At 43.7% G+C, this 25,225-nt stretch overlaps 1 protein-coding gene across 4 annotated transcripts in view; it reads right to left on the reverse strand.

Moving 5' to 3' along the window:
- LOC112240515 (ERC protein 2) overlaps nt 1–25,225 on the reverse strand; it is a 422,535-nt gene that overhangs the window by 289,830 nt on the left and 107,480 nt on the right. For all 4 annotated transcript variants that reach the window (XM_042304111.1, XM_042304109.1, XM_042304108.1 and 1 more), the window contains one exon: nt 17,486–17,653. In XM_042304111.1, the coding sequence (XP_042160045.1) occupies nt 17,486–17,653 (168 nt within the window). The remainder of the gene's footprint in view (nt 1–17,485; nt 17,654–25,225) is intronic.

Genomic DNA, 25,225 nt, shown 5'->3' on the forward strand with positions numbered 1-25,225 from the left:
TCTCTCCTCCACCCCACAGCTCCTACCAGTAATATGAAAATACAGTAACAGGAGCACATTGTCTAACCTGCAGTGATATGAAAATACAGTAACAGGAGCACATTGTCTAACCTGCAGTAATATGAAAATACAGTAACAGGAGCACATCGTCTAACCTGCAGTAATATGAAAATACAGTAACAGGAGCACATCGTCTAACCTGCAGTAATATGAAAATACAGTAACAGGAGCACATCGTCTAACCTGCAGTAATATGAAAATACAGTAACAGGAGCACATCGTCTAACCTGCAGTAATATGAAAATACAGTAACAGTACACAATGTCTAACCTGCAGTAATATGAAAATACAGTAACAGGACACAACGTCTAACCTGCAGTAATATGAAAATACAGTAACAGGAGCACATCGTCTAACCTGCAGTAATATGAAAATACAGTAAAAGGAAACAATGTCTAACCTGCAGTAATATGAAAATACAGTAACAGGAGCACAATGTCTAACCTGCAGTAATATGAAAATACAGTAACAGGAGCACATCGTCTAACCTGCAGTAATATGAAAATACAGTAACAGTACACAATGTCTAACCTGCAGTAATATGAAAATACAGTAACAGGTCACAACGTCTAACCTGCAGTAATATGAAAATACAGTAACAGGAGCACATCGTCTAACCTGCAGTAATATGAAAATACAGTAACAGGAGCACATCGTCTAACCTGCAGTAATATGAAAATACATTAACAGGAGCACATCGTCTAACCTGCAGTAATATGAAAATACAGTAACAGGAGCACATCGTCTAACCTGCAGTAATATGAAAATACAGTAACAGGAGCACATCGTCTGACCTGCAGTAATATGAAAATACAGTAACATGAGCACAACATCTAACCTGCAGTAATATGAAAATACAGTAACAGGAGCACATCGTCTAACCTGCAGTAATATGAAAATACAGTAACAGGAGCACATCGTCTAACCTGCAGTAATATGAAAATACAGTAACAGGAGCACATCGTCTAACCTGCAGTAATATGAAAATACAGTAACAGGAGCACATCGTCTAACCTGCAGTAATATGAAAATACAGTAACAGGAGCACATCGTCTAACCTGCAGTAATATGAAAATACAGTAACAGGAGCACATCATCTAACCTGCAGTAATATGAAAATACAGTAACATGAGCACAACATCTAACCTGCAGTAATATGAAAATACAGTAACAGGAGCACATCGTCTAACCTGCAGTAATATGAAAATACAGTAACAGGAGCACATCGTCTAACCTGCAGTAATATGAAAATACAGTAACAGGAGCACATCGTCTAACCTGCAGTAATATGAAAATACAGTAACAGGAGCACATCGTCTAACCTGCAGTAATATGAAAATACAGTAACAGTACACAATGTCTAACCTGCAGTAATATGAAAATACAGTAACAGGACACAACGTCTAACCTGCAGTAATATGAAAATACAGTAACAGGAGCACATCGTCTAACCTGCAGTAATATGAAAATACAGTAAAGGAAACAATGTCTAACCTGCAGTAATATGAAAATACAGTAACAGGAGCACAATGTCTAACCTGCAGTAATATGAAAATACAGTAACAGTACACAATGTCTAACCTGCAGTAATATGAAAATACAGTAACAGGTCACAACGTCTAACCTGCAGTAATATGAAAATACAGTAACAGGAGCACATCGTCTAACCTGCAGTAATATGAAAATACAGTAACAGGAGCACATCGTCTAACCTGCAGTAATATGAAAATACAGTAACAGGAGCACATCATCTAACCTGCAGTAATATGAAAATACAGTAACATGAGCACAACATCTAACCTGCAGTAATATGAAAATACAGTAACAGGAGCACATCGTCTAACCTGCAGTAATATGAAAATACAGTAACAGGAGCACATCGTCTAACCTGCAGTAATATGAAAATACAGTAACAGGAGCACATCGTCTAACCTGCAGTAATATGAAAATACAGTAACAGGAGCACATCGTCTAACCTGCAGTAATATGAAAATACAGTAACAGTACACAATGTCTAACCTGCAGTAATATGAAAATACAGTAACAGGACACAACGTCTAACCTGCAGCAATATGAAAATACAGTAACAGGAGCACATCGTCTAACCTGCAGTAATATGAAAATACAGTAAAAGGAAACAATGTCTAACCTGCAGTAATATGAAAATACAGTAACAGGAGCACAATGTCTAACCTGCAGTAATATGAAAATACAGTAACAGTACACAATGTCTAACCTGCAGTAATATGAAAATACAGTAACAGGTCACAACGTCTAACCTGCAGTAATATGAAAATACAGTAACAGGAGCACATCGTCTAACCTGCCGTAATATGAAAATACAGTAACAGGAGCACATCGTCTAACCTGCAGTAATATGAAAATACATTAACAGGAGCACATCGTCTAACCTGCCGTAATATGAAAATACAGTAACAGGAGCACATCGTCTAACCTGCAGTAATATGAAAATACATTAACAGGAGCACATCGTCTAACCTGCAGTAATATGAAAATACAGTAACAGGAGCACATCGTCTAACCTGAAGTAATATGAAAATACAGTAACAGTACACAATGTCTAACCTGCAGTAATATGAAAATACAGTAACAGGTCACAACGTCTAACCTGCAGTAATATGAAAATACAGTAACAGGAGCACATCGTCTAACCTGCAGTAATATGAAAATACAGTAACAGGAGCACATCGTCTAACCTGCAGTAATATGAAAATACAGTAACAGTACACAACATCTAACCTGCAGTAATATGAAAATACAGTAACAGGAGCACATCGTCTAACCTGCAGTAATATGAAAATACAGTAACAGTACACAACATCTAACCTGCAGTAATATGAAAATACAGTAACAGGAGCACATCGTCTAACCTGCAGTAATATGAAAATACAGTAACAGTACATAACATCTAACCTGCAGTAATATGAAAATACAGTAACAGGAGCACATCATCTAACCTGCAGTAATATGAAAATACAGTAACAGAAGCACATCGTCTAACCTGCAGTAATATGAAAATACAGTAACAGAAGCACAATTTCGAACCTGAAGTAATATGAAAATACAATAACAGGACACAACGTCTAACCTGCATAAATATGAAAATACAGTAACAGGAGCACATCGTCTAACCTGCATTAATATGAAAATACAGTAACAGGAGCACATCGTATAACCTGCAGTAATATGAAAATACAGTAACAGGAGGACATTGTCTAACCTGCATTAATATGAAAATACAGTAACAGGACACAACGTCTAACCTGCAGTAATATGGCTATGAGGGTTGGGATATCATCTTAGTTCTGTTACATCTGTTATGACTAGAAATAGCCTCATACCATCACCCACTGCCTGCTACCTGTCTGCAAACCCCATCGATGCCCCTGGGGTGACTGAAAGTCAGGATGAACTCAGGCTAACATCGCTAGGTTACTCCTGATGAACGCGCTATAATATCAACCATACTATGGCTAATCATACTTCCTCAACCTCCCCATCAACCCCACATTATTAGAGCTAAGGCTGTCGAGGCGACAGGAGGGACTTCGACTACTTTACTCCCATCTCTGCTCTCTATGTGGTTGGTCAGATGGAAACTATTATAGGATGAAAGGCACTGGTGCCTTCATCATGGATCTCTCCTGATCTGACGACACCAGTTGATCTATAGGGATCTGTGACCCACAGGAGTACTTTGGAAAGGCCACACAGACAACTAATCACTTAAATCACCTATCTACAGAACACCACCAACATCTGTCTATGTCTCTGATCGTTTCCACATCAACTTCCTTTGTCTGTTTTATGGCTTGCTGATTATCAACATGGTGGCTTGCTAGCCTTTACATTACAGTGAATGAAGTGTTGTACAAAAAGTGTGACTGAATACCAGGGGAGAAGGAGACCCTTACAGAGGGTTATCAGCAGACTGATACCAACACACTAGACTTCTCCTAGCTACTCATCCATATGAATCAGACTAACAACACACTAGACTTCGCCTAGCTACTCATTCATATGAATCAGACTACCAACACACTAGACTTCGCCTAGATACTCATTCATATGAATCAGACTACCAACACACTAGACTTCGCCTAGATACTCATTCATATGAATCAGACTACCAACACACTAGAATTCTCCTAGCTACTCATTCATATGAATCAGACTACCAACACACTAGACTTCGCCTAGCTACTCATTCATATGAATCAGACTACCAACACACTAGACTTCGCCTAGATACTCATTCATATGAATCAGACTACCAACACACTAGACTTCTCCTAGCTACTCATCCATATGAATCAGACTACCAACACACTAGACTTCGCCTAGATACTAATTCATATGAATCAGACTACCAACACACTAGACTTCTCCTAGCTACTCATCCATATGAATCAGACTAACAACACACTAGACTTTCCTAGCTACTCATCCATATGAATCAGACTAACAACACACTAGACTTCGCCTAGCTACTCATCCATATGAATCCGACTACCAACACACTAGACTTCGCCTAGATACTCATTCATATGAATCAGACTACCAACACACTAGACTTCTCCTAGCTACTCATTCATATGAATCAGACTACCAACACACTAGACTTCTCCTAGCTACTCATCCATATGAATCAGACTAACAACACACTAGACTTCTCCTAGCTACTCATCCATATGAATCAGACTAACAACACACTAGACTTCTCCTAGCTACTCATCCATATGAATCAGACTAACAACACACTAAACTTCTCCTAGCTACTCATCCATATGAATCAGACTAACAACACACTAGACTTCGCCTAGCTACTCATCCATATGAATCCGACTACCAACACACTAGACTTCGCCTAGATACTCATTCATATGAATCAGACTACCAACACACTAGACTTCTCCTAGCTACTCATTCATATGAATCAGACTACCAACACACTAGACTTCTCCTAGCTACTCATCCATATGAATCAGACTACCAACACACTAGACTTCGCCTAGCTACTCATTCATATGAATCAGACTACCAACACACTAGACTTCTCCTAGCTACTCATCCATATGAATCAGACTACCAACACACTAGACTTCTCCTAGCTACTCATTCATATGAATCAGACTACCAACACACTAGACTTCTCCTAGCTACTCATTCATATGAATCAGACTACCAACACACTAGACTTCGCCTAGCTACTCATCCATATGAATCAGACTAACAACACACTAGACTTCGCCTAGCTACTCATTCATATGAATCAGACTACCAACACACTAGACTTCTCCTAGCTACTCATCCATATGAATCAGACTAACAACACACTAGACTTCGCCTAGCTACTCATTCATATGAATCAGACTACCAACACACTAGACTTCGCCTAGATACTCATTCATATGAATCAGACTACCAACACACTAGACTTCTCCTAGATACTCATCCATATGAATCAGACTACCAACACACTAGACTTCTCCTAGCTACTCATCCATATGAATCAGACTACCAACACACTAGACTTCGCCTAGATACTCATTCATATGAATCAGACTACCAACACACTAGACTTCTCCTAGCTACTCATCCATATGAATCAGACTACCAACACACTAGAATTCTCCTAGCTACTCATTCATATGAATCAGACTAACAACACACTAGACTTCGCCTAGCTACTCATTCATATGAATCAGACTACCAACACACTAGACTTCGCCTAGCTACTCATCCATATGAATCAGACTACCAACACACTAGACTTCGCCTAGATACTAATTCATATGAATCAGACTACCAACACACTAGACTTCGCCTAGCTACTCATCCATATGAATCAGACTAACAACACACTAGACTTCGCCTAGCTACTCATTCATATGAATCAGACTAACAACACACTAGAATTCTCCTAGCTTCTCATCCATATGATTCAGACTACCAACACACTAGACTTCGCCTAGCTACTCATCCATATGAATCCGACTACCAACAGACTAGACTTCTCCTAGCTTCTCATCCATATGAATCCGACTACCAACACACTAGACTTTGCCTAGCTACTCATTCATATGAATCAGACTACCAACACACTAGAATTCTCCTAGCTTCTCATCCATATGAATCAGACTAACAACACACTAGAATTCTCCTAGCTTCTCATCCATATGATTCAGACTACCAACACACTAGACTTCGCCTAGCTACTCATCCATATGAATCCGACTACCAACAGACTAGACTTCTCCTAGCTTCTCATCCATATGAATCCGACTACCAACACACTAGACTTCTCCTAGCTTCTCATCCATATGAATCAGACTACCAACACACTAGACTTCTCCTAGCTTCTCATCCATATGAATCAGACTACCAACACACTAGACTTCTCCTAGCTTCTCATCCATATGAATCAGACTACCAACACACTAGACTTCTCCTAGCTACTCATTCATATGAATCAGACTAACAACACACTAGACTTCGCCTAGCTACTCATTCATATGAATCAGACTACCAACACACTAGAATTCTCCTAGCTTCTCATCCATATGAATCAGACTACCAACACACTAGACTTCTCCTAGCTTCTCATCCATATGAATCAGACTACCAACACACTAGACTTCTCCTAGCTTCTCATCCATATGAATCAGACTACCAACACACTAGACTTCTCCTAGCTACTCATTCATATGAATCAGACTACCAACAGACTAGACTTCTCCTACCCACCCATATACACAGCAAAAATAGAAATGCAACTTGTAAAGTGTTGGTCCCTTGTGTCATGACTTGAAATAAAAGATCCACAAAATGTTCCATACGCACTGAGATGTGTTCCATATGCACTGAGATGTGTTCCATACGCACTGAGATGTGTTCCATACGCACTGAGATGTGTTCCATACGCACTGAGATGTGTTCCATACGCACTGAGATGTGTTCCATACGCACTGAGATGTGTTCCATACACACTGAGATGTGTTCCATACGCACTGAGATGTGTTCCATACGCACTGAGATGTGTTCCATACGCACTGAGATGTGTTCCATACGCACTGAGATGTGTTCCATACGCACTGAGATGTGTTCCATACGCACTGAGATGTGTTCCATACGCACTGAGATGTGTTCCATACGCACTGAGATGTGTTCCATACGCACTGAGATGTGTTCCATACGCACTGAGATGTGTTCCATACGCACTGAGATGTGTTCCATACGCACTGAGATGTGTTCCATACGCACTGAGATGTGTTCCATATGCACTGAGATGTGTTCCATATGCACTGAGATGTGTTCCATACCCACTGAGATGTGTTCCATACGCACTGAGATGTGTTCCATACGCACTGAGATGTGTTCCATATGCACTGAGATGTGTTCCATACGCACTGAGATGTGTTCCATACGCACTGAGATGTGTTCCATACGCACTGAGATGTGTTCCATACGCACTGAGATGTGTTCCATATGCACTGAGATGTGTTCCATATGCACTGAGATGTGTTCCATACGCACAAAAAAGCTTTTTTTCTCTCAAATGTTGTGAACAAATGTGTTTACATCCCTGTTTGTGAGAATTTCTCATTTGCCAAGATAATCCATCCACCTGACAGGTGTGGCATATCAAGAAGCTGATTAAACAGTATAATCATTACACAAGTGCACCTTGTGCTGAGGACAATAAAAGGCCACTCTAAATGTGCAGTTTTGTCACGCAACACATTGCCACCGATGTCTCAAGTTTTGAGGGAGCGTGCAATTGGAATGCCAACAGCAGGAATGTTCACCAGAGCTGTAGCCAGAGGATTGGATGTTAATTTCTCTACCACAAGCCGCCTCCAACATCATTTTAGAGAATTTAGTACAGTACATCCAACCTCCCTCACAACCGCAGATCATGTGTATAGCGTCGTGTGGGCGAGACCCCATAGTTGCGGTGGGGTTATGGTATGGACACGCATAAGCTACGGACAACAAAGAAATTACATTTTATCGATGGCAATTTGAATGCACAACATACCATGACTAGATCCTGAGGCCCAGTGTGAAGTCCATTTTTTAAGGTATCTGTGACCAACAAATTAATATTTTTTTATCTGACCTCATTTAAAATAGGCATGTCAGTTAAGAACAAATTCTTATTGGCAATGACGGCCTACACCGGCAAACCCGGACGACTGGGCCAATTGTGCGCCTCCCTATGGGACTCCCAATCATGGCCGGTTGTGATACAGCCTGGATTCGAACCAGGGTGTCTGTAGTGATGCATCTAGCACAGAGATGCAGTGCCTTAGACCACCTGGGAGCTCCATGTTTCAATAGACTCTCCATGACGCAAGTTGCAGTGCCTTAGACGGCTGAGGAGCACATATCTGTATTCCCAGTCATGTGAAATCCATAGATTACTGACTGATATCCTCATTAGAACTGTAACTCAGACAAATCTTTGAAATTGTTGTCTGTTGCGTTTATATTTTTGAGCAGTATAGATGAGACTACCAACACACTAGATGTCCCCTACCAATCCATATAGATCAGACTAGATGTCCCCTACCTATCCATATAGATCAGACTAGATGTCCCCTACCCATCCATATAGATCAGACGAGATGTCCCCTACCCATCCATATAGATCAGACTAGATGTCCCCTACTCATCCATAAAGATCAGACTAGATGTCCCCTTCCCATCTATATAGATCAGACTAGATGTCCCCTACCCATCCATATAGATCAGACTAGATGTCCCCTACCCATCCATATAGATCAGACTAGATGTCCCCTACTCATCCATAAAGATCAGACTAGATGTCCCCTACTCATCCATATAGATCAGACTAGATGTTCCCTACTCATCCATATAGATCAGACTAGATGTCCCCTACCCATCCATATAGATCAGACTAGATGTCCCCTACCAATCCATATAGATCAGACTAGATGTCCCCTACCTATCCATATAGATCAGACTAGATGTCCCCTACCCATCCATATAGATCAGACGAGATGTCCCCTACCCATCCATATAGATCAGACTAGATGTCCCCTACTCATCCATAAAGATCAGACTAGATGTCCCCTACTCATCCATATAGATCAGACTAGATGTCCCCTACCCATCCATATAGATCAGACTAGATGTCCCCTACTCATCCATAAAGATCAGACTAGATGTTCCCTACTCATCCACATAGATCAGACTAGATGTCCCCTTCCCCATCTATGTAGATCAGACTAGATGTCCCCTACCCATCCATATAGATCAGACTAGATGTCCCCTACCCATCCATATAGATCAGACTAGATGTCCCCTACCCATCCATATAGATCAGACTAGATGTCCCCTACCCATCCATATAGATCAGACTAGATGTCCCCTACCCATCCATATAGATCAGACTAGATGTCCCCTACCCATCCATATAGATCAGACTAGATGTCCCCTACCCATCCATATAGATCAGACTAGATGTCCCCTACCCATCCATATAGATCAGACTAGATGCCCCTACCCATCCATATAGATCAGACTAGATGTCCCCTACCCATCCATACAGATCAGACTAGATGTCCCCTACCCATCTATATAGATCAGACTAGATGTCCCTTACTCATCCATATAGATCAGACTAGATATCCCCTACCCATCCATATAGATCAGACTAGATGTCCCCAACCCATCCATATAGATCAGACTAGATGTCCCCTACTCATCCATATAGATCAGACTAGATGTCCCTTACTCATCCATATAGATCAGACTAGATGTCCCCTATCCATCCATATAGATCAGACTAGATGTCCCCTACCCATCCATATTGATCAGACTAGATGTCCCCTACCCATCCATATAGATCAGACTAGATGTCCCCTACCCATCCATATTGATCAGACTAGATGTCCCCTACCCATCCATATAGATCAGACTAGATGTCCCCTACCCATCTATATAGATCAGACTAGATGTCCCCTACCAATCCATATAGATCAGACTAGATGTCCCCTACCCATCCATATAGATCAGACTAGATGTCCCCTACCCATCCATATAGATCAGACGAGATGTCCCCTACCCATCCATATAGATCAGACTAGATGTCCCCTAGACTCCATCCATAAAGATCAGACTAGATGTCCCCTACTCATCCATATAGATCAGACTAGATGTCCCTTACTCATCCATATAGATCAGACTAGATGTCCCCTACTCATCCATATAGATCAGACTAGATCCATATATAGATCAGACTAGATGTCCCCTACTCATCCATATAGATCAGACTAGATGTCCCCTACCCATCCATATAGATCAGACTAGATGTCCCCTTACTCATCCATATAGATCAGACTAGATGTCCCCTACCCATCCATATAGATCAGACTAGATGTCCCCTTCCCATCTATATAGATCAGACTAGATGTCCCCTACCCATCCATATAGATCAGACTAGATGTCCCCTACCCATCCATATAGATCAGACTAGATGTCCCCTTCCCCATCCATATAGATCAGACTAGATGTCCCCTACTCATCCATAAAGATCAGACTAGATGTCCCCTACTCATCCATATAGATCAGACTAGATGTCCCCTACCCATCCATATAGATCAGACTAGATGTCCCCTACCCATCTATATAGATCAGACTAGATGTCCCCTACCCATCCATATAGATCAGACTAGATGTCCCCTACCCATCTATATAGATCAGACTAGATGTCCCCTACCCATCTATATAGATCAGACTAGATATCCCCTATCCATCCATATAGATCAGACTAGATGTCCCCTACCCATCCATATTGATCAGACTAGATGTCCCCTACCCATCCATATAGATCAGACTAGATGTCCCCTACCCATCCATATTGATCAGACTAGATGTCCCCTACCCATCTATATAGATCAGACTAGATGTCCCCTACTCATCCATATAGATCAGACTAGATGTCCCCTATCCATCCATATAGATCAGACTAGATGTCCCCTACTCATCCATATAGATCAGACTAGATGTCCCCTACCCATCCATATAGATCAGACTAGATGTCCCCTACCCATCCATATAGATCAGACTAGATGTCCCCTACCCATCCATATAGATCAGACTAGATGTCCCCTACCCATCCATATAGATCAGACTAGATGTCCCCACCCATCCATATAGATCAGACTAGATGTCCCCTACTCATCCATAAAGATCAGACTACCAACACACTAGATGTCACAGGAGGTTGGTGGAACCTTAATTGGGGAGGACGGGCTCATGGTAATGGCTGGAGTGGAATAGGTGGAATGGTATAAAATACATCAAACACATGGTTTGATGTCATTCCATCCGCTCCGTTCAATCCATTTTCATGGGCCTTCCTCTCCTCAGAAGCCTCCACTGCTAGATGTCCCCTACCCATCCATATGGATGGGACTCAACAGTGACCAAGATTGTCCTGAGCTGGTGTAAAACATGTTGTGTAGAGAGAGAGAGAGAGAGAGAGAGAGGGAGAGCAAGAGAGAGCAGGAGAGAGCGGGAGAGTAGGAGATGGAGAATAAGGGTTCTTTCTGAGAAAATAGAGGTATGTAGGAAGTTAGGAAGTGTGACTTTGACCGTTTTATATTCCACATATAATCCCAGAGAGTTTATTCAGGTATTCCAAGCTGTACGACGTTGTAAAGACCACAACACAGGACAAAGACAAAGAGAAACTGAAACATAAGATACGGGAGATCGTAGAGACACAGAGAAATGCAACGTACGGTATGTGGACAGTCAAGTAGAGATAATCTAGACAGAGAAAAAGCGAGGGGGGGGAAAGGTGAAGGGACAGTCTCTATTACTCTCTCTTTCAGTATCAAAGGCGTCCAATGAAACTAGGCCAGAGCAAGCGATGACAGAGCTGCCAGGAAGAATCATCTTGGAGACAGTGTCCCATGTTGCCAAAGAGCTGCGCCCGTAAGGTGATCCACTATTAAACCTGCTAGACACTAACATCTAGATTCTACACTAACACAGTCTGCTCTGTATGTATAGCAGAATTACCTAAAGAAAAACTCTACATTAACATTTGAGTCATTTATCCAGAGCGACGTACAGTTAGTGCATTCATCTTAAGACACTGTATCTAGGTGAGACAACAACATATCACAGTAGTAGTGCATTTGTCCACAAATAAAGAAGTTATCAGCAAAGTCAGTGCTAGTTGGGATAGTAGGAAAAGACTGAGATGTCTTATTTAAGATACTCTTTGAAGAGGTAGGGTTTCAGATGTTTTCAGAAGATGTGCAGGGACTGTCCTAGCTTCAGGGGGAAGCTGGTTCCACCATTGGGGTTATAGGACAGAGAAGAGGTTTGACTGGGCTGAGTAGGTGCTCTACACAAGTCCACCCAGAGTGAGTGTGTGTGTCCTACTGGTGGTGTGTCCTACAGAGGTGATACAGGATACTATACTTCCATACAGACCGTCTGGCTTCTAGAAGCATGAATATGGATGGAGACAACCGCAATGTTTGAACATGAATAACACATGTACGCCAAAACCACACCACAACTGAGCCACTGTGTCCAAGCACCCCGAAATAACGAAAATTAACAAATAAATAAATAAATGCATCATTATGTATTGGTCACAGTAGTACAGGCCAGGGGTAAAACAGACGTTTCTCTGTCCAGGCCTTCAGCTACGTCAGCGTCAATGCTCACACAACCCTCTCCCACTCGTTCTTTAATGTATTTACAATACTGTTTTTTTTATTCTAAATAAAATCTTTGACCATTATAAATGATTCGTCCAGACTTCACATGTAAACTATGACCTCATGGGAGTACGATCTACTGCTGGGGTGGGGACAAACAACCATGTTAAGGTGGCCCTTCGCTCCAATAACAAGTTGCCCACAGTTACAGATCTAGGATCATCTTACCCTCCCAAAATCCTAACCTTAACCATTAGGGGGATAAATCCTAAGCTTAACCATTAGGGGGATAAATCCTAAGCTTAACCATTAAGGGGATAAATCCTAACCTTAACCATTAGGGGGATAAATCCTAACCTTAACCATTAGGGGGATAAATCCTAACCTTAACCATTAGGGGGATAAATCCTAAGCTTAACCATTAGGGGGATAAATCCTAAACTTAACCATTAGGGGGATAAATCCTAACCTTAACCATTAGGGGGATAAATCCTAAGCTTAACCATTAGGGGGATAAATCCTAAGCTTAACCATTAGGGGGATAAATCCTAACCTTAACCATTAGGGGGATAAATCCTAAGCTTAACCATTAGGGGGTATTGCACACTGTCCTTAGATCAGAGTATAAGGGTAACTTTATCTTACTTTTGGCACTGCAGCAGCGCCTACTGTATGGCTGTACAGTATACCATTTTGAACATGGTAAATACTTTAAAATGCTATGTTGTAATATTTAAGAGTAAACGATTTGTTTAATGGTAAGGCTGATTCAGAATATTAACAAGTCTTGGCTGTGGTCTCTCTCTCTCTTCCTCTCTCTTCCTGTTTCAGCTGGCAGTTATTTCTGCAGCATGTTAAGTATCACACATTATAGGGTGATTGCAGTCCTCCTCTAAAGTAGGTTCTAAAGCAGGGCACTTTAGCCAATCGGCTGGTTAGCCCCTCAGAACCCAATCACAGTTGATTATAGCAGCACAGGCTGAGTGCAGGCGAGCTAGATCCTCTATTGTACCCATATATTCTGTACTCACACCTGTAGTTCAACATGTCAGGATGTGAGTGTGTGTGTTTAATTAGTGTCCTGGACTGGTTTGGGATAGCATTTTAATATATGTTATAACCATGTTAACAGTCATCACTGTGTTCTTCCTCTACAATCACTGGATGGAGAGAAAACGATGCCAGGACAAACAAACAAACACGCCAACATCACAAACACACACTCTGGGTGGGCATTGGATTGGGGTTGTTTCCAGGGGGAAGAGTAAGCCTGCCGGACCCACAGAGATGCATCATATCATCTCCAGAGCTGGCCTGCATCTGTGACATGTCAGCCAATGTGTGTGTGTGTGTGTGTGTGTGTGTGTGTGTGTGTGTGACTGTCTGGTTTAGATATCTGCTCCCTCTCTCTCTGTAGGGGGAACACATTCTCAGTGATTTACAGCCTAATGGACTGGCTGGGGCTGCTGCTGTTAGTCCGGAGAGGCCTGGAGGGATGAGACCTTTATGAGAGACACAGCTGGGTAGTGTGATACTGTTCATCTAACACAGTGTAGGCTGCACTTACAGTTACACAACTACAAGAGCCAGCCAGCCAGTCAAGTCAGCCATTCAGCCAGTCAAGTCAGCCATTCAGTCAGCCATTCAGTCAGCCATTCAGTCAGCCATTCAGTCAGCCATTCAGTCAGCCATTCAGTCAGCCAGTTAGTCAGTTAGCCAGGCATTCAGTCAGCCATTCAGTTAGCCAGGCATTCAGTCAGCCAGGCATTCAGTCAGCCAGGCATTCAGTCAGCCAGGCATTCAGTCAGCCAGGCATTCAGTCAGCCAGGCATTCAGTCAGCCAGGCATTCAGTCAGCCAATCAGCCATTTATTTTATTTTATTTATCCTTTAGTTAACCAGGTAAGTCAGTTAAGAACAAATTCTTATTTTCAATGACGGCCTAGGAACAGTGGGTTAACTGCCTGGGCAGATTTGTACCTTGTGAACTCGGGGATTTGAACTTGCAACCTTCCGGTTAGTAGTCTAACGCACTAACCACTAGGCTACCCAGCTGCCCCATTCAGTCAGTCGGTCAGTCAGCAACTTATTCAGTTGGTCAGCCAGCAAGTCATTCAATCATTTAGTCACTCAGTCAGTCACTCATTCAGCCGGTCAGTCAGCCAGCCATTCAGTCAGTTATTCAGCCAGCCAGTCAGTCAGCCATTTAGTCAGCAAGTCAGTCAGCCTAGTTAAACAAAAAAATTAAAAAGTCAGACAGTCAGTCAGCCAGCCATTCAGTCAGCCAGTCAGTCAGTCGGTCAGCCAATCAGCCAGTCGGTCAGTCAGCAAGTCAGCTTGTCAGTCAGTCGGTCAGTCAGCCATTCAGCCAGTCAGTCAATTGGTCAGCCAGTCAGTCAATCAGCCATTCAGGTCAGTCAAACAGCCCCCAAAAATTAAGAAGTCAGACAGTCAGTCAGCCATTCAGCCAGCCGGTCAGTCGGTCAGCAAGTTAGCCAGTCGGTCAGTCATTAAGTCGGTCAGCCGGTCAGTCAGCCGTTCAGTCGGTCAGCCATTCAGTCGGTCAGTCAGCAAGCCGTTCGGTCAGTCGGTCAGCCAGCCAGTCATTCAGCCAGCCAAACAGTCAGTCAGCCATTCAATCAGCCAGTCAGTCAGACAGTCAGTCAGCTATTCAGTCGGTCAGCCATTCAGTCAGTCGGTCAGCCAGCCGGTCAGTCGGCTGGTCAGTCAGCAAGTCAGTCAGCCATTCAGTCAGTCAGCCATTCAGCCAGTCAGTCAGCCAGCCGTTCAGTCAGCCAGCCGCTCAATCAGCCAGCCAGCCAGTCAGCAAGCCGTTCAGCCAATAGGCCATTCAACCATTCAGCCATTCGGTCAGCCATTCAGCAAGTCAGCCGGTCAGTCAGCCATTCAGTTGGTCAGTCAGCCATTCAGTTGGTCAGTCAGCCATTCAGTTGGTCAGTCAGCCATTCAGTCATCCATTCAGTCAGTTAGCCAGTCAGTAAGCCAGTCATTCAGCCAGTCATTCAGCCATTCAGGCAGGCAGCCAGCTATTCAGTCAGTCAGCCACTGACCAGCCTCATTCAGCCATTCAGGCAGTCAAACAGCCCCCAAAAATTAAGAAGTCAGACAGTCAGTCAGCCATTCAGCCAGCCGGTCAGTCGGTCAGCCAGTCATTATTCAGCCGGTCAGTCAGCCAGCTCAGCCATTCAGTCAGCCAGCTATTCAGTCAGGCAGCCAGTTATTCAGTCAGTCAGTCAGTCAAACAGTCAGCCAGTCAGTAAGCCATTCAGTCAGTAAGCTATTCAGTCAGTTAGCCAGCCAGCCAGCCAGCTATTCAGTCAGCCTTTCAGTCAGTCAGTCAGTCAGCCATTCAGTCTGTTGACCATTCCGTCAGTCAGTCTGCCATTCAGTCAGTCTGCCATTCAGTCAGTCAGTCAGTCGGCCATTCAGTCAGCCGGCCATTCAGTCAGTCAATCAATAAGGTGGGGACATGTTAGGGTAGGTCAAGGCCTCTTCTATTCCTCTCCTGTTGCTTTATTTCAGGGAAGAAGAGTCTTTCACCAGGGGCCAATTATGAGTGATGGACCCCAGAGAAGGGGAGGAAATTAGCAGTGACCCTCAGCTTCTCTCTGACCCACCCCCAGGGACCACACTGTAAATTACAGCCCTCATGGATCTATGGGAACCAGGAAGTTTGGCAAACCAATCAGAAGGCAGGGCTCCTCCTATGCAGTACAGAGTGTTTAGTCAGGGAGTAATGGACTGGAACACCTGGGACAAGTTCTTTAGTCTGGGCTAAGTCAGTCTATCTGTGCCTTCACAGGGCTACTGTACACAGCACTGTCTAAACATGTCGCTGTGATGTCACTCCTCACACACACACACATGCATGGCTTCAGAAGCTTTTATAAGGTTCATTCTGCAGACAGACCCATGGCCACCTGGTGTGTGTTCCTGTCCTCTATGGGCCAATTACACACACGTAAAGGTTTCTCTCTACTCTCCCTCTACTGCCTCTTTCCTCCTCCGTCGCTTTCCCTTGCTGTGTTTAATGGGGTTAATAGAGGTTGAGGGGGGTGTTCCTGTCCATGGGTTCCTGTCCATGCCTTATGTATGAGTAAAGATGCCCTTTAGTCACTATCTGATGTAGCCATTCCTAATTAGCCTCTTACCTTCGACCCATGGGCTCTGTCTCACGCCCACTGCCTAACGAGCTCATTTATATCAAACTAGGATGGATATGAGTGCGCCTTTCTTCTCTGTCCTGTCAGGGACCCATCAGCATTAGTGATGATGTGATGTCAACAAATACTGTAGTCACTTAATTCAATTGAATAAAGTCATAAACAGTTCTATAAGTATGAGACCTTCTCACAGGGCCGACTTCCTCTCCTAAGGGTACATCGTTTGACTGGCTTCCTCTTCAACCTACACTTCAGGTAGCGTGTGTGTTTCCGCGTGTGTGTGCTTATGCGCGCGCGTGTGTGTGTATGTGTGTGTGTGTGTGTGTGTGTGTGTGTGTGTGTGTGTGTGTGTGCTTATGCGTGTGTGTGTGTGTGTGTGTCTGTGTGTGTGTGTGTGTGCTGAGAGAAGGATGTCTCCGGGGTCATACTCAGTGGTGACTCCCCAAACTAGCGGGCTAATTAGTTGTAATTAACACTATTGGAGAACAGCTAGTCACATTCACACACACACCTTCTTCTGCAGGATGTTGACCTTCCTCTCCTTAACATCCAGCATATCCTTCATGTCCCGGATCTCTCCGGCCAGCGTGTCCTTCTCCTCCGTCAGGTCCTGGAGCTGCTGGGTCTTCATACTGAGGAAGGACTCCTTTTCTTCCAGACGAACACGCAACGCATCCACCTGGGAGAGAGAGAGATAGGAGGGCTCAGATTAAACTAGCTCTTATTGAACAATCGTGTCGGGCATGAAGAAGGCTACAATGTAACAACCACAGCATAAAATAAGACAGAGAGAAAGGAGAGACAGAAAGACATGAGGATGGATAGACAGAGACAGAAAGAGAGGAGAGAGACAGAGTGAGGCAGAGAAAGAGAAAGACAGAGAAAGATAGGCAGAAACACAGAAAGAGAGGAGAGAGATAGAGAGAGGCAGAGAAAGACAGAGAAAGATAGACAGAGACACAGAAAGAGAGGAGAGAGACAGAGTGAGGCAGAGAAAGACAGAGAAAGATAGGCAGAAACACAGAAAGAGAGGAGAGAGACAGTGTGAGGCAGAGAAAGACAGAGAAAGATAGGCAGAAACACAGAAAGAGAGAGAGAGAGACAGAGAGAGGCAGAGAAAGACAGAGAAAGATAGACAGAAACACAGAAAAGAGAAAGAGAGAGACAGTGAGAGGCAGAGAAAGACAGAGAAAGATAGACAGAGACAGACAGAGAGGAGAGAGACAGAGAGAGACAGAGACAGACAGAGAAAGATAGACAGAGACAGACAGAGAGGAGAGAGACAGAGAGAGGCAGAGAAAGACAGAGAAAGATAGACAGAGAGAGGCAGAGAAAGATAGACAGAGACAGACAGAGAGGAGAGAGACAGAGAGAGGCAGAGAAAGACAGAGAAAGATAGACAGAGAGAGGCAGAGAAAGATAGACAGAGACAGACAGAGAGGAGAGACAGAGAGAGGCAGAGAAAGACAGAGAAAGATAGACAGAAACACAGAAAGAGAGGAGAGAGACAGAGTGAGGCAGAGAAAGAGAAAGACAGAGAAAGATAGACAGAAACACAGAAAGAGAGGAGAGAGATAGAGAGAGGCAGAGAAAGACAGAGAAAGATAGGCAGAAACACAGAAAGAGAGGAGAGAGATAGAGAGAGGCAGAGAAAGACAGAGAAAGATAGACAGAAACACAGAAAGAGAGGAGAGAGACAGAGTGAGGCAGAGAAAGAGAAAGACAGAGAAAGATAGGCAGAAACACAGAAAGAGAGGAGAGAGATAGAGAGAGGCAGAGAAAGACAGAGAAAGAGAGACAGAAACACAGAAAGAGAGGAGAGAGACAGAGAGAGCAGAGAGAGAGGAGAGAGATAGAGAGAGACAGAGAGAGAGAGAGAGATAGAGAGAGACAGAGTGAGGCAGAGAAAGACAGAGAAAGATAGGCAGAAACACAGAAAGAGAGGAGAGAGACAGTGTGAGGCAGAGAAAGACAGAGAAAGAGAGAGTGACATAGACAGAGAGACAGAGAAAGAGACAAAGGGAGAGAGATCGAGAGAGCGACAGAGAGAGAGATATCCACTTCTTTATTCCAGTATATTAGCTATATGAACCCACAGTATGTACCACAGACCACAGGGTTCTCTGTTGTTATTGGGCAAATACTGTACAGGTATCAATCCTCACTGCCTAACATCAACATTCTTTGGACATTTCTCCACATTGTAGTGTCTAGAGTCTCACTCTGAGCTGGCTGTCAGAGTGTCAGACTGCTAGTGCTGATTACATTAACAGGTTGTGTTGCCATGGAGTCGTGCTACTGCTGCTGGGTCGTCATCAGCGCCATGTGAAACCAGGCTAACCTTGTTTAATTCAACTTCCAAGGTCTGTCTGTGTGCGTGTGTCCGTCTATGTGAACTTGTTATCGGGCATTTTAACAAGCCTGGGTGGGCTCAGAGGAGATGGTGTGAATGTTTTAAGGGTTTGATGGAACATCTTTCAGAGCCTTTACAGGGCATTTCCACAGAGAGAGAGAAGATACAGCATGTGTGTGTGTAACATGTAGTGATAGAGGTTCTCTCAGAGCCATTAGCACCAGGCTGGTACCCCCAGGTGTAAGATGGGAAAGTATGTATCTCATATTACCTGGCTGGCAGTGTCCCAGACCCTGCTACTAAGGCCTGCTCTGTTCTTCTCTCCCTGGCACTCACACACTGCACTGACACCCCTAATCCGACTCTCTGGACTGGACATCTCAGGTGTGTGTGTGTGTGTGTGTGTGTGTGTGTGTGTGTGTGTGTGTGTGTGTGTGTGTGTGTGTGTGTGTGTGTGTGTGTGTGTGTGTGTGTGTGTGTGTGTGTGTGTGTGTGTGTGTGTGTGTGTGTGTGTGTGTGTGAGAGAGTGCCTGCTATGTCTATGTGTGTGTGAGTATCTAATCCCCCCACCTGGCAAAGAGCAATTTAGAAAGAATGTGTAAGCGTCGGTGAGCAGGAAATCCCTCAGATCACTCACTAAGCTGTGATACACTAGTCTCTGAATGGTAATACCCTCTTATAGCACGCCCTAGGTGCCTGGGACAGAATCACATTCCCTGAAACACAGAGACAGAGGAAAGGAGAGAGAGAGAGAGAGAGTGAGGAAGGGTAGACCTCCTGGTAGATATTGTAATCACTGTAGCACGTTGAAACTACCGTCATCTCCTTCAGTGAACGTGAAAATGCTACTTCACCCAGTAATGCACTGTAGAGCTCTCTGTCAACATATACACTGCTGAGATGATGGATATGGAGCTAAATGTATGTTGTGGAGACTAAAGGCCTCTCTCTCTCTCTCTTTGCTCTCTCTCTCTCTCTCTCGCTCTCTCTCTCTCTCTGGTGAGACAGGGAGATCTTGTGAAGTGATGAAAGCCATCTCTCCATCCCCGTCTCTATCTCCCTCCCCCCTCTCCTTCTCCCTCCCCCCTCTCCTTCTCCCTCCCTCCCTCTTCCTAGGATTCTTCCAGTGTACATCAGTAGGTGTGAGTTGTGAGGAGAAACAGAGGGGTTGGGATCCCTCCAGTCCCGCCAAACATTGTTTTTGGGGTCCATCCCACATTTCTCAACGCCACGCTGCCCTGTGACAACACGCAAAACAGAACGCCTGCTGTCTCCACGGCAACCAGGGACTCGTTTGGCCCGAGCTATTGGATGCTGGCGTGGACATTCTGTTTTGTAATTACAGTGTTTCATTGGCTCAGAGAGGGGGAGTCGGGAATAGATCAGCCCAGAGAGAGAGAGGTGGGGAGAGAAAGAAAGAGAGATGGGAGGAAGAGAAAGAAAGCGAGGGAGCAGTCCAGTCCGGCCTGGCTCAATCCAAATCCGAGGGGGACGGGGGAGATTGCATCGAGGCGTGCCGGTGCATAGATGAATTAAAAACACATCCATCGCCCTATCTCTCCAAACCCCAGCGTAAGCCTCCCAGCCCCTCACTCAACACCAGATCATTTAAAAAGGTTTTGATATGTTTTCAAGATTTCGTGGTTGCAAAACTATTAATTCTTGGCAAAGTGAGATGCAAATGCGCACACAGTCATTCATACACACTATCATTCTCACACACTCATTCATACACACTATCATTCTCACATACGCATACATGCATAGTATGTGTGCAGCCCTGGACACACAAACACAGTCTTGCGCATATACGCTCACACACACACACACCTACACACACACACACCACACACACACACACACACACACACACCTACACACACACACACACACACACACACACCTACACACACACACACACACACACACACACACACACACACACAAACACACACTCCCCCACTTCACCTCCCCTTTCATATTTCTAATGACAGCCAAATCTGCTTTTTGGACGTTGGTTTGCTAAGTAAAACAGCGGTTTAAAGAAAACACCAGCACTGTTAGTCTTCACCTCCCTTTTTCTGCTTCACGTTTCATCATAAAAGTTTTTCTGGCAGCCGAATCTGCAAAGGTATAAAACCTCGAGTCGGCTTTGGGTCCAATAAACAACTAGGAGACTATATGAGGAGACCACATTCAAAAGTACCAGAGAGCATGAGAATACCACAGTATTGTACAAAGTAACAGGTCAGGAATTATACCTTCTGCCTTATAAAGCATGGACATTACAAACCCTTAGGCAGGCATGATACAAAGCTCAGGGGTGCATGCTCAGACCCCTCCTGTACTCCCTGTTCACTCATGACTGCATGGCCATCATTAAGTTTGCTGATGACAACAGTGGTAGACCTGATCACCGACAACGATGAAACAGCCTATAGGGAGGAGGTCAGAGACCTGACCATGTGGTGCAAGGACAACAATCTCTCCCTCAATGTGATCAAGACTAAGGAGATGATTGTGGACTACAGGAAAAGGAGGACCGGGCACGCCACCATTCTCATCGACGGGGCTGTAGTGGAGCAGGTTGAGTGCTTCAAGTTCCTTGGCGTCCACATCACCAACAAACTAACATGGTCCAAACACACCAAGACAGTTGTGAAGAGGGCACGACAAAAACTATTCCCCCTCAGGGGACTGAAAAGATTTGGCATGGGTCCTCAGATCCTCAAAAGGTTTTACAGCTGCACCATCGAGAGCATACTGACTGGTTGCATCACTGTCTGGTATGGCAACTGCTCAGCCTCCGACCACAAGGCACTACTGAGGGTAGTGCGTACGGCCCATTACATCACCGGGGCCAAGCTTCCTGCCATCTAGGACCTATATACCAGGCGGTGTCAGAGGGAGGCCCTAAAAATTGTCAAAGACTCCAGCCACCCTAGTCATAGACTGTTCTCTCTGCTCCTGCATGGCAAGCGGTACCGGAGTGCCAAGTAAGTAATTTGGTCGGTCGGTCACTCACTCACTCACTCGCTCACTCACTCACTCACTCACTCACTCAGTCACTCACTCAGTCACTCACTCAGTCACTCACACAGTCAAGTCACTCACTCAGTCACTCACTCAGTCACTCACTCAGTCACTCACTCGCTCACTCACTCACTCAGTCACTCACACAGTCACTCACTCAGTCACTCACTCAGTCACTCACTCAGTCACTCACTCAGTCACTCACTCAGTCACTCACTCAGTCACTCACACAGTCAAGTCAGTGACCTGGGTGTTGCTTCTTATGTTCTACCTCATGGACCTTTCTAAACACAACCTGCTTTGGAAGGAAATACAGACAACATGCTAACTGCACAGTTTTTCCTCTCTCCTGGAGCAGGACGGTGCAGTTGGTTGTCTCTGGTTGCTGTGATGACTTGTAGTCAGACAGCGTGTGTGTTATCCAGGAGAATGTCAACAACGTGCCATATGACATCCATTCAAATACATGTATTTCTGCTGTGAAATTAATCATCCCAAATCAACAGATAATATTAGAGTAATTGGTGTTTAATTTGCCCTAAAAAAATACTATTGTCTAAATACAGTAGCATTACTATATTTACATACCATAATATTCACTGTTTTTGTGGACATGACTGTAGTGTATTTGTGGACATGACTGTATATTGTATATTGTTGTAACACCTGCTAACTAGGGTTAGCTAAAATGGCACTACTTCCTGACTATACCAGTTACTGTTTAATGCGAGGAACACCTCAATCAGGACATAAGACACTATACCAGTTACTGTTTAATGAGAGGAACACCTCAATCAGGACCTAAGACAATATACCAGTTACTGTTTAATGAGGGGAACACCTCAATCAGGACATAAGACACTAAACCAGTTACTGTTTAATGAGAGGAACACCTCAATCAGGACATAAGACACTATACCAGTTACTGTTTAATGAGAGGAACACCTCAATCAGGACCTAAGACAATATACCAGTTACTGTTTAATGAGGGGAACACCTCAATCAGGACCTAAGACACTATACCAGTTACTGTTTAATGAGAGGAACACCTCAATCAGGACCTAAGACAATATACCAGTTACTGTTTAATGAGAGGAACACCTCAATCAGGACATAAGACACACAGGTTTGTGACAGGCCACCTATTGAGTTGGGTCAACAGTTCTGACCAATGTAACAGACCAGACAACATCTTAGTAAAAATACACACTTTAAACTATAATTGTAACATCTAAACGTTAGACAGGTTCTAGGCCCATGACAGAAAAACAGTACAGAGGTAGATATAAACAAGTCAAGTTTACTAAAGCTTAGAGGATTAGGTTGGCTTGTTTGACACATAAATAACACACTACCAAGAGTACACCAAAATGATTTCTTAGATCTGTTACTTCCACTAGATAGCTTTCTGAAATACAACAGTGCTTACACGGAGATTCAGCTGACCAAGTTCACAAGATGACCAAATACAGTGACAGACAATACTGTACTTCTGATGGTAGGAAAGAAAGAACAGTTAACCACTGCCTTTACATACACAATATATATATTTTAGAATGCAAATGACTGTACTTAAAAAGACTGTCAATAAACCGCCTGGACCTCAAACCAGAAAAGCTTCTCCAAACAATCCAACTGAAGGCAATAGGGCATTATTGCAGTGCTTTTACATAATGAACATCTTGAATAAACTCACTGATGGTCAAACGCAACACATACCATTCAGAACAAAATCGACCACACCCCGAACATTTATTCAAGACAGCATGGTCACAAAATGGTTGTTCACAGAACTAACCAACAGAACCAACACCATACCAGCCTATACACACAAAGGACGTTCCAGGTTCAAAACTCTCAACTGAACATCAGAGAGGAACAGGCGAAGCAAGAGGCATAACTGGCCCAAAAGCTGTCTTCTCAAGCAGGCGGCTTTGGTTTTAGTGTTTGTCGCTTCCCAAGTGAGGACGTTTGTATGGAGGTCAATATGTGGTTAACAAAAGAGGTAAATGGCTTATTTGATTGAATAAAAGTTTCGTAATGATTAGGATGAGTGTACTGATATAAGACACATGACATCCCAGAAACACTTTCTATCGGAATTACGTCTGCTGTTCACACAAGCATCTGCACTCTCATTGGCTAGAATGGTCCCACCTGATCTCGCCTCTTCCCGACTGCCTTCCACTTTTGAAGAAATGTCTTTTCATTGTTAGCAAGGAAACTTCAGTTACTGATCAAAATATCATGGATAATCTGTGACATGTCCAAGGGGTGCTTTTATACATTTCCTGCATATCCTACCCTAATAACGGTGCCCAGGGAAACTGACCAAAAGTTTGGTTCCTAGCCTGTCACACAATATTCTTCAGTTACACAATTGTCTGAGTAGAGCCACTATCTGGGTGTTATTGCTTGTCAGATGATTGTTGATGGGAAAGACAAAAGGAACTTTTTAATCTTTGATTTTTTTTACAGAATATTAAACTGTAGAATTGTTTATGTGGGTATCCCTGAACCTGGAGTCTATCAGTGGAGAGACACAGACACACAGATCTGATGTGAACAGTAATTCCACATCTATCTCCGTCCATATGAGGAGATTGCTGCTCTGCTCTCTATCACAGAGGAACTCAATAGTTTCATGAGGGAAAAGTCCTTGCACTGATCCAGTGGTCCTACAATGGACCTGGACATCTGACTGCCATTACAATGAATTATAACATACTTCTAAGATACAGAAACACCTACACACTTTAAGAAATAAAACTAAGTACAAGTACCTCCCATATATCTACCGGGAAACTTTTATATACTGATTATTACACTGGAGCTATTGTATATAACATCTCCAAACACTACAAC

This window comes from Oncorhynchus tshawytscha, linkage group LG22 (genome assembly GCF_018296145.1).
Source record: "Oncorhynchus tshawytscha isolate Ot180627B linkage group LG22, Otsh_v2.0, whole genome shotgun sequence".
Taxonomy (NCBI): domain Eukaryota; kingdom Metazoa; phylum Chordata; class Actinopteri; order Salmoniformes; family Salmonidae; genus Oncorhynchus; species Oncorhynchus tshawytscha.